General features: G+C 33.3%; 2 protein-coding genes and 1 long non-coding RNA gene across 3 annotated transcripts; 2 read left to right on the top strand and 1 right to left on the bottom strand.

The window, feature by feature from the left end:
• Window positions 1-511: 511 nt before the first annotated feature.
• Window positions 512-9,444, top strand: LOC131014819 (vacuolar protein-sorting-associated protein 33 homolog). Its single transcript, XM_057942916.1, has 22 exons — window positions 512-696; window positions 795-834; window positions 957-1,037; window positions 1,478-1,672; window positions 1,761-1,871; window positions 1,970-2,035; window positions 2,593-2,700; window positions 2,798-2,848; window positions 3,612-3,668; window positions 4,068-4,162; window positions 4,604-4,655; window positions 4,771-4,827; window positions 5,739-5,801; window positions 5,885-5,991; window positions 6,611-6,733; window positions 6,819-6,900; window positions 6,992-7,062; window positions 7,930-8,010; window positions 8,590-8,647; window positions 8,735-8,796; window positions 8,941-9,034; window positions 9,123-9,444. Exons 1-22 carry the CDS (start codon window positions 644-646, stop codon window positions 9,213-9,215), a joined length of 1,800 nt encoding a protein of 599 aa, XP_057798899.1. The 5' UTR covers window positions 512-643; the 3' UTR covers window positions 9,216-9,444.
• Window positions 6,012-6,353, top strand: LOC131014820 (uncharacterized). Its single transcript, XR_009098334.1, has 2 exons — window positions 6,012-6,128; window positions 6,319-6,353. It is a non-coding gene; the product is annotated as an uncharacterized LOC131014820 (long non-coding RNA).
• Window positions 9,445-12,008: 2,564 nt separating the features above from the next.
• Window positions 12,009-12,725, bottom strand: LOC131014821 (SKP1-like protein 11). The gene is made up of 2 exons (XM_057942917.1): window positions 12,403-12,725; window positions 12,009-12,321 (listed from the first exon to the last, which is right to left on the bottom strand). Exons 1-2 carry the CDS (start codon window positions 12,655-12,657, stop codon window positions 12,181-12,183), a joined length of 396 nt encoding a protein of 131 aa, XP_057798900.1. The 5' UTR covers window positions 12,658-12,725; the 3' UTR covers window positions 12,009-12,180.
• Between the last annotated feature and the right edge of the window lie 2,436 nt (window positions 12,726-15,161).

The following is a 15,161-nucleotide window of genomic DNA, read 5'->3' on the forward strand; positions in this document are numbered from 1 at the left end:
TTGCTTAGCCCAATTTACTAAAATTATTGTAACGAAGGATTTTTCTTTTTTTTTTTAGAATTACAAGAGATATTTATTGTATATTCAAATAAACAACTTGCACGTAAGCGAGATCTCTATATCACACAAAGGTGGAAAAATTACTCGTACATAGGCGAGAACACTATTGAAGGACTTTTCTTAAATGATATATTGATCTTCCATTTCAAAAAAAAAAAAAATAATAAATAATGATATAATTTTCACATTTGTACATAATTTAAAAGGATTAATTGTATATAAATTATTAAAGTTTTAACTAATTTTTATTTTTGTACACAAATTTAAAAATCTTTATTAAAATTACTCAATTCATTAATTTTTTCTCATTTTGCATACTTTTTTTATTTTTCGTCGTGGTAATATAGCATAAATATATCCATTTGGCATAAATATATCTATGTACAAAAATAAAACCAACTTCGCATTGTATAGTTGGATAAAAATGACGTGTTTTCAAGTCTTAAATTTAGAGAAAAAATAAGTGAACATTTATAATTTACCTGCGAGGCTGCGACATTTTATACAAAATCGAAGTGGCAAAAACTCCGTGAATCAGTCTCTGCAAGAAGAGGGCATAGAGAAAGAAGCAAATTGAGTAACAATGTCTCAGATTCCCAATTTAGAGAATGCCCCCATAAATCTCACTGAGATACGGTACGATTTTTGGTTTCTCTGTTCAATGCTTGAATCAATTATCTTTTCGGTTTTTCGAATTTGATCAGCGATTTGTTGTGGTTGCTATTGGAACCCAGAATACGAGCTCAAACGGAGCTGCTAAATATCCTCAGAGATGTGAGTTTTATAGCAGTTCAATTATATTTTAATCATTGTGCAAAGAGTTTATTTTTCACGGCTTTGTTGTGTTGTAATATATGATCTATGTATTACTTTTTGCAATTTCTTTTCCTGTGAAGATAAAGGGAGATAAATGTTTGGTAATTGATCCGAAGCTCAGTGGAGCACTGTCACTTCTTGTCCATAGCTCAGAACTAAAGGTATTTCGTGTTTGTGTGCTTGTTATTTTTGTTTGATTTTAAGAAGTTGACTCTTTTTTGCATCTTCATGATTGTAAATTGTTGAAGGATATGACTTTCAATTTAGGGCTTCTCTGTTGTTAAATGCGGGTTATCATTTGATTTCCGAACATCCAAGTAGATGTAGTCTCACTCTCTCTTTTGGCGCCACAAATTTTAGAAATCTATAGGAATCATCCCGTTACTCATCTAGAGGATAAAATGAGTTGCTCTGTAGTTTTGGCTTCCTGAATTTGTTTTCATATAAATTTATGGTTAGAATAATTTTTGCATGAAAACACTAAATGAATAATTGAGAGCTTAATTGATATTGTATTTGATATTAATTATGGTGTTGCTAATTAGAACACCGTCTCAATCAAATAATTGAAAATTGAAGTAACGGTGCCTTTTACGATCAGGAAAATGGTGCTGAATTGCGGCATCTAACAGCTGAGCCAGTTCAAACTGAAAGAACCAAAGTGGTCTTCCTCGTTCGAGCTCAACCTGACTTGATGAGATTCATCTGCTCCACCATTCATAATGATACCTCCAAAGGGCTTCACAGAGAATATTATCTTTACTTTGTTCCACGCAGACTGGTTTCTTGTGAAAACGTAAGCTTCATGTATTAAAGCACTGGTGGGTTTTAGGAATTATTTTATGATGCCACCGGCCTTTACATTTATATTTGACTGTCTACAGGTACTTGCGGAGGAAAAAGTACGTGAATTGTTGAATATTGGGGAGTTTCCCTTATACATGCTTCCACTTGACGAGGACGTTTTATCATTTGAACTTGACCTTACTGAAAAAGTATGGGATGATGTCCAATGCTTTACAATTCAACATACACGTTTATTTCCTTCAACTATTGACTCCATGTGTCTTATATCACGAGTATTGCTTAACAGGAGTGTTTGGTAGAAGGAGATGAAACTGCTTTTTGGAATATTGCCAAAGCCATTCACAATCTTGAGGTATGGTTGATTTAATTTGCTGCATGATTTGTTGATGTTGGAGAGCCTTCAAAATTTCAGGGCTTCACTAAGCCTCTAACTTTAGTTATTATAGTGTTTACTGTTATAACTCAAGAGCTTGTTTGGGATGGTCTCATGGACCAAAATATGTGAGATGAGAAATCTAAATAATTTTGTGCATAAAAGCAATACTTTTGAACACAAAAATGATAATTCCGTAAAAGTAATACTTTTGAACGCCAAATAATATTTTTTGTGAAAGTAATCTAATAACAATATAATGTTTTACAGTTTAAAAAGTTAGAATTTTGTTATTAATATTACTTTTGGATCATAAAAACATAGTACTTTTATAGTGGTATTAATTTCATATTCACTAATATTACCAATCATTCCAAAGTATTACTTCGAGCTTCAGTCTTTTGGATTTTGGTCTTTGAGACTATTTCTGTTACTATGAAAGTATATATTTGACTTTGAATAGTTTTTCTTTCCCTTTTTTCTTGTTATCTTTTTTATTATATTTGTTTTGTGATTCTATGCAAATGAAAATGCAGTTTACTTGTGGAGTGATACCAAATGTTAGGGCCAAAGGGAAAGGAGCTGCACGTGTTGCTGATATCTTGACTCGTATGCAAACTGAAGAACCTGTTAATGCTGCAAATGTAATTAACCTTTGTTTGTAGTCAAAAGACATCTTCAATAAAGTTGGTGGATCATACAGAAGAAAACTACTGACTCTATTCTTCTAAAAAACCACAGATGGGCATTCCACTTCCAGAAATTAATACTCTTATACTTCTGGATAGAGAAGTACGTCTTCTTCTTCTCCTTTTCTCTATCCTTGTACCCTCCCCCTCCTCTCATTTTACGAACTAAAGTTGGAGTTTTGCAATTCTGAGTAATTTTCATGTTCAACTGATTCTATGATGCCCAGAACATTCTTAGGCTTTCCGCTAACTATCTATTAGTTTGTACACTACGAAACGAAAATTACATGTTAAAAGGAGAGTTGCATGTGAAGTTGCTATTAATCTTGCTCTGAATAGTAACAATGCAATGCAAATGTTCTTTTGCAAAAGTTCTATTGGAACCTTTTTATTGCCCTTATTTCATAAAGATGGAGAGTTTCAGTACCTATGTTTTTGTACATTTTCCAAGGAGAGAACAACTTACAGCTCTCTTCATTTCTTCTTCAGTCTTCACATTTTTTGCATGCATCCATCAGGATAGTTTTCTGTATAGCTTTGGGAAAAGGTTCTGTATTTGGTGAAAGATATTTGGAGGAACTAAGCAAGTGATAAACAATATCTTTTCAACTGTTTAGTTGAAGTCTGCTTGCATCTTATATCTTGAAGCAACTTGTTGGTTTTTCTAAACAGTCTCCTGTAGTTTTTTGCTGGCTATTATTATTTTTAAAGTCTGTATCATCCAGATGTCAATAACAATTTTTTTATAATCAATTTATATCAGTTTAGGTGAATTTATACAACTTAAAATGATACTTGGTCATGTTTTCTTAGTTGACACATATTCATGTCTTTGTGATTTTGAATATGTTATTTTCTTCTTTCAGGTGGACATGATAACTCCTATGCTTACTCAATTAACATATGAGGGATTGATAGACGAGGTAATAGTGCAAGTGTGAAGAAAATTGATGATGATGTTCAGTTTTTCAGAACATGAAAAATACACAAGCTCCAGTATTTCAGCAAACTTATTCTATTGACTAAAACTTGTTTAGTGGTACTATACATAAGATGAGGATGCTGACATCTGTAGCTTTCATTTTTAAAATTATATTTCTATGAAAAACCTTTCTGATAAATACAACTTGCTCTTCAAATTTAAAATGTTTATCAGACATCTTTAAGTTGACTTGTTAACATAAGTGTATATAACACTCAGAGAAGCCAAACAAATGAAGAATGGCATGCTCCCGGCGTTGGCTTATCAATAATATAGTATAGTTATTCTTCTTTTTCTTTCTGGTTTTGTTTATAAGCTATCTCTAATAGGTTTGATGCAGTTTCTTGGTGTAAAAAATGGAGCTGTGGAGCTAGATGCATCCATTATGGGAGCTCAGCAAGAAGGGAAAAAGACAAAGGTGCCCCTTAATTCTAGGTAACTGACATTTTGTTTATTGATGATGCTCAGGTTCTTGTTATAACATAATCTGTTTAGAAATGAAGAACCTCAGTTGAATTTGAAGGGATCTTTTGGGTGCAGACCTTAGAACTGTATGCTTTTGATCGTTTTTGTTGTCATTTCTCTTTAAGGAATGATGTCAATTGCTTAGCTGAACTTATTTATATATTTTCTACAATATGAATTACTTATCCTGCTTTCTTTATTCTAGTCAAGTTGCTTTCTATTACTTTCTCATTCTCTTAACATTTTCCATTGACTTGTACATTAGGCCTAGGTTTGATCTTCCCCTTACCTCTTCCATGTTTGAGCATAACTGCACTGTATTCATTTTACATCTATATCTATCGTGATCTTTCTTGATATGTGATATTATTTTTGCTAAACCTGTAAACCATCATGCTACCTTTATTGCAGTGACAAATTATTCAAAGAGACACGGGATCTGAATTTTGAAGTTGTTGTCCAGGTTAAGCCATTTTTTAGCATAGTGCATGGTCTTTTCCAATTATTGTTCTGGCAGCATTCTTGCCTATAACCAGTGAAGCTCTGCTGCTTTAATTGCAAGATGTAGCATGTTTCAGGTTCTTCGTCAAAAGGCGACATCCATGAAGCAAGACTATACAGAGATTTCGACTACTGTAAGTTGTCAAAAATACTTGTTGAACGGGCTTCTATCTAATTTGTATTCATTTGAACCAATTGTTAGGGTTTTGTCCTAGAATTCATATTAATAACTAATCAAGCACAAGGAATGGTTAGTTTTTGTCCTAGAAATTTTATTAATATCATATCAAGCTAAGATTTCGACAATACCTCCAACATCAAGCCAATTTTCTCTTTTTATTTTTTCTTGAAGTTTGCTTATGCTATTCAGAATTAAAGATCTTTGAAAGTGTAAAAAAAATACAGCTCATTGTTTCTCATGTGTATTAGAGTTAGAATTCTTTTTGCTAACTTTTGTGTAAAATGAACCCTCTTTCCGAGATTTGGTGGTCTTTCCATTGCTTTTCTGTAACTTCAGCGGGGGTTATTAAAGAAAGTAACTACGTGCAGTTATGGAAAATTGAATATTTATATGTGGAGTGTGAACTTGCATAAGAAAACGACTAGAGAATGCATGGCATGGGAAATGGAGATACAGATGATTGCGAAATTGGAAATCTTTCAGGAATGTATTGAATAGAGTTATGAGAAATGGGATGTGGAACTCGAATTGCTAAGTGGGCCTCAAATTACAATGATTTTAAGGTCTTTTCTGCGCCAGACATCATTAGAGATTGGAGTTGAATTTGCAATTAGACTGTTTTTTCCTTTGGGATTCCTCATCGCTTTTTGATCTCTATTTTCTTTCTTTCACTGAAAAGTTGTCTTATAAGTAAGAGAAAGATAGAGAGATGAGATGTGGACGTACCATTATGATATGAACTACTGACAAGAGTGTATATGCTGATATGGAAATTTATCTCACCTCTTTCTCAAATTTAAGTTGTTGACTTTCATTTTAACAAAGGACTTTATACATTGTGTGAGTTTTTACTACTTTCTGCAGACACAGACGGTGTCTGAGTTGAAGGACTTTGTGAAGAAGCTGAACTCATTGCCAGAAATGACTGTGAGTTTCTTTTTGACAACCCAAGCTTATGTTGGAAAGTTGTTCCGTGTATTTGAACTGAAAAAAATTCTTTTTCAATTCAGAGGCACATAAATCTTGCTCAGCATTTGACAACATTTACATCAAAATCAGTATTTGCCGAGAGACTTGACATGGAACAGACACTTGTGGAGGCTCAGAGCTATGACATGTGTGCTATGACCTTTAACATCTTATGCACCCTTCTCTTTGTATTGAGATCTTTAGTGATGGTTGTTGGAGTCTTTGTTGCTTTACTAACTACATTTCATAGATATAATCTGGAGTGTCAAATGGTGAACCAAAAGAGTACAATGATCTTGGGGCGGGTCAAGTGAAAGTGAAAAATGAATCACCAGACAGATGAATGCAATTCCCCCCCCCCCCCCCCCCTCTGTTTTCCTGGTGGAGCATTTTCTTTTATTTCAAGTGACTACATCATGTTATCTTATGCTCTAAGCCAGCTGACTTCTTGAGCCATTTCAATTTGTAAATGAAGTCATTAACATTATTCATGCAAGAAACTTTTTCCGTGAATAGGTGTTGTTTTATAATTATTCTTCAAAGGCATCTCTGCTAATTCTTCTCCACATTCGTGTGTAATTCCAAAGAGCCTATATTCAACTAATCTTGCATGTCCTCATAGTGGGTCTTCCAACAGGCCTGAAGTTCATACGTCTAGTTCTTTCTAATTGCAGAATATCTAATATACATGCCTACTTTCATCTTTTGCTACTGTGGTCATGTGCTACCAATATTTAATTAAACCAAAATAATGATTCTCATTGCAGATGCTTTGATTACATTGAAGAATTACTTTGTAAGCAAGAGCCTCTTGAAAAAGTCCTACGCCTTCTAATTTTATTTTCTGTAACCAACTCAGGGTTGCCAAAAAAGCATTTTGACTATTTGAGGCAAGTGGAGTATATAGAGTTTTCATTTTGTTTTGAACTTGTAAAGAATGTTAAAATTGATCTAAATCTTCAACTTTTGGATCAGGAGAGAGCTTCTTATAAGCTATGGTCCCGAGCACATAAATACACTGGATAGCTTGGAGAAAGCAGGGCTGCTTAGGAAACAGGTAAAATTGGGATTCCTTTTGAGACACTTATCACCTAGTCTAATCCCTCAGTAGAATCTTAAAATGGTTTCTATTCTGTTGTGTCTTCCAGGACTCAAGAAGCAACTGGCTGACTATCAAACGTGCTTTGCAACTTATAATTGAGGACACAGACACCACTAAGTATATTTCCTTCTACGTGTGACACTTCCTGCTTGCTTATAAGAATGCGATGTTAGATGTTTAGTACTGAGTAATAGCTTGTAATCCGCAAACTATGTGTGAGTCTCCTATTTTAGACTTGTGCTAATTGGTGGTATAGTAAATGAACTTAGGCTTAAACTACTGCTTGTTTGTGAAATATCAATATTCTGAGACACTTACATTTCTTGTTTTTATGGTGAAGATAAGCAGACATCTTGCTATTGTGGGACGTTTGCTTATGTAGTATTTCCTAGCAAGCATGGTTCCTTGCTCAATGGCATCTGTAGTAGTATCTAAGCCTGTGTAATACTCCCTCCGTCCCTAAAAATTGTGGCTTTATTACTATATTGGGACGTCCCTGAAAATTGTGGTCTTTTCTTATTTGAAAATGACCCTACAAACTTTTCCTCTCACTATTTACAAAAAGGTGTGGGACCCAATCTCCACTTAAACACAACTACCACACTTTTTCTTAAAACACGTGCCATCTCTTTTGGTCCACAATTTTTAAGGACGGAGGGAGTATATGTCTGCAGTTTATTATTTTTGAACAGTCTTAAGAATCCTTTTTTTGTTTTCTTTATTTCCATGAATATCTAGAACGTTTGCTTATGTTGTATTTCCTAAATAGCATGGTGTCTTGCTCTGTAGCATGTGTAGTACCCCTTGCTCCATTTCTATTCTTAACTGTTTTAAGGATCCTTTTTTGTGTTTTGTTTCCAAATATGCATGGTGATGATTATAAAAGCTTAGCCAAGAGCAATATTGAACATAAATGCAGTGCAGTGCAGTGCAGTGAGTTTTTCTCCAGATTCGTTCTTCTGACAATTAACTTGTTTCTATCAGTCCGAATGATATTTCATATGTCTTCTCTGGATACGCACCTCTCAGCATTCGACTTGTACAGCAGGCAATACGATCTGGATGGTGAGCTTATTTCCAAAGTTCTCCCATTTTAGAAAAACAGGAGCATGTTTACTACGCGGGCAATGTTTCTCTGGATGGTTTAATTTATTGGCTTTTCTCCTCCTCAGTTGAAATATGATGAGTATAAGTATGTGCTTACTATGTTAATAGGGGAAATATATAAATAGTGAATGAGTATGATTTCTTGTATTTACAATACTGTCTTATTCAGGCTTCATTTGTCCATCTAGTTTCCTGAGCTGCTACTTGAGACTAGAATTTGGCTGATAGGCAAATGAGGATAGACGACATGTACTTGCCATTGTGCTTTCTGGTTCTTCTAATGAAAAGTTGCTCAACTTTCCTGCCATTTAGTTGATTTGAAATGGTTGTTTGAATACTTTGACTTTTGTGCATGGTATGCTCAAACTCTTAAACCAGGTGCTGTAAGAATCTATTTTTAAGTGACAATGACATCAGAGTAACAATATCTATGTATCGCAAAAATTCAACTATCAAGTTATGTTGTACTCGACACTAATTTATTTCCTGCATAGTTTGTGTTTTTCTAATTGTTGTCTTGCAAAATTTATCTTGTAGGCGCTCCTTAGAAGAAATTCTGAAGTTGCTGCCTGGTCCACACTTGGAGACCAAGAGAGTCGGTCATCTTTTCATATCTTCCTCATCATCCCTCCATTTTGCTAAATCAAAAATAGCTTATAGTGATTCCTTTATACATGTCTAGGGTGGATTTTCTAGCATCCCGTCATATGATACGCTGCCTGGATCACTGAACAGTTCGGAGAAGTATTACTCAACCTTCTTCATTGATCAAATTTTAGTGATTAGCATGCTTGTTTGGCATAACTAAGTCATCGGATAATCTAATGGCAAAATATGGATGCTAGGCGTGCTTCTTTTTAACTAACAACATTCGTCATCTCTCTCCAGACTTGCAAATGGAAGGCGTGCTCTAGTCCTCGTGGTTTTTGTTGGTGGGGTAACATTCGCTGAGATATCTGCACTCCGTTTCCTCAGTTCCCAGGTATGCCTTCCTCTAATCCTCTCATCAAGAAATAGTTCCCTCTTCATCGCCTTCTAATGTCTGTCACACTGCAATTCATTTCCTCCAGGAGGGAATGGCGTATGATTTGATCCTAGGAATAACCAAAGTTGTCAATGGACGCACCTTGATAGAAACCTTCATAAGTGACTGGGACAAGTAACGTAACGTGTTGCGATTCTTCCCTTAACGGGAAACTGGCGTTCCACGACGACGTGCCTCCGACACCCTCATCTCTCCATTGCTCTCTGCCTTTTCACTTGGTGTGGTTTTTTATTGTTTTTGCACATATATATGTTTAATCGTTTGCCGTCGTTTTTGGTATCAAGGTTTTGGTACAATGTTTATCAATAATTAATAAATTATTCATACCACGTGATGTTGATACTTGCTTTGATATTGTTTGAGAATTCTGGATCTTGTAACCTCAAACTTCAACTTTAATTTATTTTTTAAATATCCCAATTTTTACAAATTCGTATAAATTTAACCCCCCCAACCAAATTTTTGGCAGGCTGTAAAATATTTTTTATTATTAAAAAACTAACATAAGATCTGGAACCATGGAAAACCAAAAGAGAAATAAAATCGCACCGAAAAAAAATTGAAATAAATAAATCCTAAAAATCAAGCCAACTTTCTAAAATCAGGATATCGAATTAATTTACAATACATATTCGAGTGCTGAAAAGATTTTATAATTCAACAAGCTCCAAATAATTCAATTAACCAATAAACGAGTATTATATATTGCAATTTAATGCTCAAATTTTTACCTCCCGACTTTGATATCGAATAATAAAGTAGGCTGTCGGAAAAAAACTTGTAAATAGCTTAAATGTAGTTATCCTAATTAAAATTGTTTAATGACAATAATCATAACCTAAGTCCTAAACTCTAAATCAAACATCCTGAATCAAAGAGCTTGATTCACGCCCTCAATGTTCTAGCTTTTTAGGGTTAGGGTTTTGTTTGGCATTGAAGAGGGAGAATTTTGAATTATTTGAGAATATGAGGCCGGACCATGGGAGGGACAGATTTGAGAATGTATAAAAACCATCTCTATTATTTCACCCAATATCTAATTATCTATCCAAATATTTTGGTGTTAAATTAATATATAGAAAATGGTTTTCAAATGAAAATTCATCCTATTGTGAAAATTGAGAATTAGTTATGTTTGATGATATGAGGTACAGTGGAAGCTTATTCATGTTAGGGAATATATAATAAAATATATTCAACACATTCATATGTAAGTTTTTTTTTTTGCCTTTCTCTAATTTCCAATGTGAATATCATGGGTTTATATGGGACTTAGTGTTATAATTAAAAGTGAGATCTGAAGCGCTGATTATACTATTGATTAGATTAGTTCTTAAATCTCATGAACTAGTTAGTTAATTCTTAATTCTCACTCTCACAACAAATTTTTTTACTTCATGACATGAGGTATGGTAACTACTACATTGGTCTCTAAAAATTAGGGCTTTATTATTATACTGAGATGTTCTTATAAATTAATTTACTTATTTGGAAATGACCGAACAAATTTTTTCTTTCATTATTTACAAAAAAGTGCGAGATCCAATTTTCATTCAAACACAATTACCACACCTTCTCTTAAAACTTGTGCCATCTCCATTGAACACAATTTTTAGGGATGAAGCGAGTATTATATATTTCACAAAAATTAGTGGCATTTGATGGTGTAGCTAGCCACTAATAACTATATATACTTTCAAATACCACTAATTTTTATAACACAAATATAAGCTATCAAGGCTCATGTCACTAGTGGAAACTTTTGTAATAGTATCTATAGGGTGTTTTAATATTAACCATACCTAAACTATATATATATATATAATGATGAATTATACTGAGAATGCTATTTTCGCGATAAATGAGAATGATTGCATAAGAGTTAAGACAATATATAGTGTTGCATAAGCTGCAGTATAATACTGCATAAATTTTTAACTGAGTTCGAATCCTGGAGGGAGCGAAAATTTTATCTAATTAATTGAATTTCGTTATGCAGTCATTACAAGCAGTTTATGCAAATTACAATCATCTAATGCAACATATATATTAGCTAATGCAATCAATCTCCATGTATTCTCACCTCATTTGTCCATTCTCATTTGATCTTCTCCATATATATATATATATATATATGGGAGGGTTAGGGTATAAACAATTCTTAACATATAAAATACGAAGTAGCTAAAGTGTATGAATTCTATATAGAACACGTACAAATTTGTTGTGTAAATATATGAATTACGAAAAATAAATTTTTTGTTATCTATGAGATTCGAACTCGGGACCATGAATTCATCCAACAAGATGATGAATCAACCGTGGATCTTGAATTCTTGATGATCTAAGGGTTGAGAATGGTTTCTATTTTATATTTTAAGCGGTGTTTTTATTTTAGCCCATGTATATGGTGTGATTCTATTGAGAATGCTAAATGTGTTCAGAATTGGGAATAATGAATAAATCAATAAATTCTTTGAATAATACACGTGTGATTCTATTGAAAATGCTAAATGGGTTCAGAATTGGGAATAATGAATAAATCAATAAATTGTTTGAATAAAACACTATGAACATTCATATCTATTTAATATGGTGCAAATCTCGCCCCTCCAGAATTCAAACTCATACTAAAATATTTGTTCATAAAAATTATTGGTTTATTCATCAAAATTATTGACTTGTTCGATACAGTATTCTCAATTTTCAATTCCCAACACATTTATGGAACTCCATCTCTATATATATTTAGCATTTTATTGAATCTACTCCTTCGATATATGAAGATAGTTAGATAGGTTGAGGTAAACATTCAGTTACCAACAACAATAACAATACAAATATATTTGATAATTCCTTGAATTGTGATATATACTTGTATTTGGATTCAAGATCCAAGTTTATGAGTGTTTAAGCAATACTAAGTAATGCAAATAATCAAAACATATATAATCTTCAATAAATGAAACCAAAGATATACGAAAACCCTAATCCTAATAAAAGAAATAAACATAATATAACAAAAAAAAAAAAAAACCCTAATGCAACGCCTTGTTTCCTTGTGAAAAAATTCTCATGAGGGATCAATCATCATTGATATCGTCAAAAGCCCACGCGTATTCCATCCTGACCGCTTCCTCCTCCTCCGGCGTGTAATCGTTTTCGATTCCGAACAGGTTCCTCACCCACTCCGGCGATTTATCTCGAATCCTATCGGCGATCTCCTGCGCCACCAGATGAGTCAGTTGAGGGATGTCTAGGTAATTCGCAGCCGTGATATACTCCAACAGCTCCGCCATGCTCACCTTCAGGAATGTCTCGTCGCTTTTCTTCTGTTCCTCGATCTCGCTGCCATTCGCGTGATTTTTAAGGAAGACGATGACCTCAGCCAGTACTTTAGAGCTGACATTGGCGAGCGGGATCGGGCCGCCGCTGCACCCATCCTCCACGATATTCTTGATCGTTTTTGATTGCACGGCGGCGGCTTCGGGGACCATGAACCGTTCGCCGTCGGAGCTCAATAAAGTTAGGGTTCGTTCCTCCGCTGAAATTTCGGCCATTGATGAAGAAAATTAAGCTGAGTAGATCCAAGAGTATAGCGTAAACTCGTTATTGATCACTTTGGAGAATATTGTGACTATTAAACCATATATATAGATAGGGATTTTGGGATGTACATGACATGGATTTGGATTCAATTTTATTTTAGGATTATGTTTTCTAAAATAAAGTTTGGTCTGGTAACTTGGTCGATAAGCATACCTATAGACTATAGTATAATTGCAACCCAAAATAAAAATTGATGAGCATGATACGATACTCGGCCCATCTAAATCTAGCCTTTGTGGGTTGGCCCATTTGAGATGCATACCCCAGAAATCTGAGTTAAAATTCTGGTCTGGTTTTAAAAGATCACAAAGTTTAATATATACACACGTTACACGTACGTACGATCTATGTTGCCATAAAAAAAATGAACAAGTAAAAAATATTATCATAAAAATAAATATTATTTCATATATAAATAACATTATGTGTGAAAGTGAAAACCCTAATTAAATCCAGAATTAGGGTAGCTTCTGTATGAACTTCTCCACATATATAATAGATCGATATACAAAATCATAAAGAGTGGTCTTTAAAAATGTCAATATTGAACTAGTAAAAATAAAAATATCCATTAAAATAAAAAAAATTAAAATTTAACCATACTTACTATTTTTCCTATAAAATAATTTTTTTAAAATTATCCACTAAATTTTGTTGTTTTGAATTCGAGCTTTAATTAGAACTTGAATTCACAACTTCCTAATGGTGAACTTTAGCTTTAAAATTCGAATTTACAATCAAAACTATTTCGAGTTGTGAAATTTAGCATTGAAATTCGAATTCAAAACCATTACTATTCAAAGTTATGAATTCTAGCTTTATAGCTCGAATTGACAACTAAGACTATTACGAGTTGTGAATTCTAGTTTTAAAACTCGAATTCACAACCAATACTATTTTGAGTTAATTGCGAACTATAGCTTTTAAACATGAATTCACAACTATTTTGCCAATAATTGAACTTGAGCCCAGGATCACCCAAAAAAAAAAAAAAACTCGTGAAAAATAACGAACCCTCTTAGATTTTCACAATCTAAAAATCAGAAATGATTATTATTTTGTAGGTACGTAAAATATGGTTTTTTTTTAATACAGGTAAAATATGATTCTTATTTGAACAAATTTCCTTTATGTACCTTAAATTGTACGAGCTGTATTGAATTTATGACTTTTCTAAATGAATTTGTGGTTCAAATTCCTTAGGTGACAAAAATTTATAATGAACTTATACTATATAATAAATCTAATCTAATTTGCATAATAACATTACCCCTATATAAATAAATGCAAATTCAGTGAGCGCACAGCTCGGGTAGAGGGCAAACCCGATCCAAATCTGACTCATGACTCCGTTATATAAAAGTAACAGTTATTATGATAAAAGTGATAATTATATTTAAAAGTAACAATATATGTTTCAAATAAAAAGGATGAGAAGGCTTAAGGTCTAACTATCTCCTAATCTCTTGCTCTCTGCACCGCCGCTAATTGAAAATTTCGTTTGTAGTAGTCAATAGGGAGGGTATCAGGTTTGCGTGGCAGCCTAAGGTTGAGATTGGAAATTGAATTGCTTTATACATGTGCATATTAAATTAATAAAGTCAAAATTAAAAGTGGGGGGTACCTGGGTGTTAGTTTGGAATTATAATTGGTAACGTGAAACACTTGTATCTATATACATATATAACTAAAAAAATAATAATTTGTGGGGCACATGCCCCCATGCTAATCAACGTGGATTCGTCTCTGAAATCAAACACGTAATTGAATTAAATTATTTTATCAGTAATGTCTTATCATTCGAATCAAACTTCCAAATTGATGATGATTGTAGCGAGGTGATTAATGAATCCGTGCAAGAGTATTTGGTCATGTTTAGGGTTTATCAGAATGCATGGCGTGTGCTGATTTGGATTGGGTTTCGATTAGACAAAGCAACTTCCTAGGGGACATGCCCAGGTGATGATCGATTAGAGATAATATGGAATGGGCCATTTTGTTTGACCTTTTATAATAATTAAATAAAAAAAAACATACACAATAATTTGTCGTATATACGATAGAATTAAAAATATCATGGACAGTGCCAATACTAGAAGACAATGATTGGAAAGCTAATTAAGCAGAAACATGATCACGAGATACATCAATTCCTAGCTACCAACCCTATCTTTCACGACTCACTTTGGAAATTGCCATCTGTTTACTGCTGTCCAAACATGCCCAAAACTATTTCTTTTCCATAGTATTATTTTTCAACTTCTCACTATCCATTTGGATACATACAATAATGTTATAAAGTTCAATCTTGATATATATCTATATATGTATTATACACATTAGTATTTATAAGCATCTATCATGAACATAGTTTTCATCAATATTTTTAATTTTTATTTTATCTCTTATATCTCATCAATTATGATAAAAGTCTAATTTCTTTATTTTTTTCAAA

The sequence above is a fragment of the Salvia miltiorrhiza genome, chromosome 3, assembly GCF_028751815.1.
Source record: "Salvia miltiorrhiza cultivar Shanhuang (shh) chromosome 3, IMPLAD_Smil_shh, whole genome shotgun sequence".
In the NCBI taxonomy this organism is placed as follows: Eukaryota; Viridiplantae; Streptophyta; class Magnoliopsida; order Lamiales; family Lamiaceae; genus Salvia; species Salvia miltiorrhiza.

Bases quoted from the DNA above. Each gene is read 5' to 3' on its own strand.
- LOC131014819 (XM_057942916.1), top strand. From the start codon at position 644: ATGTCTCAGATTCCCAATTTAGAGAATGCCCCCATAAATCTCACTGAG. The intron at 1,673-1,760 runs GTAAGCTTCATG...GACTGTCTACAG, and splicing joins GACTGGTTTCTTGTGAAAAC to GTACTTGCGGAGGAAAAAGT. The intron at 7,063-7,929 runs GTATATTTCCTT...TGTTTCTATCAG, and splicing joins GAGGACACAGACACCACTAA to TCCGAATGATATTTCATATG.
- LOC131014821 (XM_057942917.1), bottom strand. From the start codon at position 12,657: ATGGCCGAAATTTCAGCGGAGGAACGAACCCTAACTTTATTGAGCTCC. The intron at 12,322-12,402 runs GTGAGCATGGCG...CTGGTGGCGCAG, and splicing joins GCGACGAGACATTCCTGAAG to GAGATCGCCGATAGGATTCG.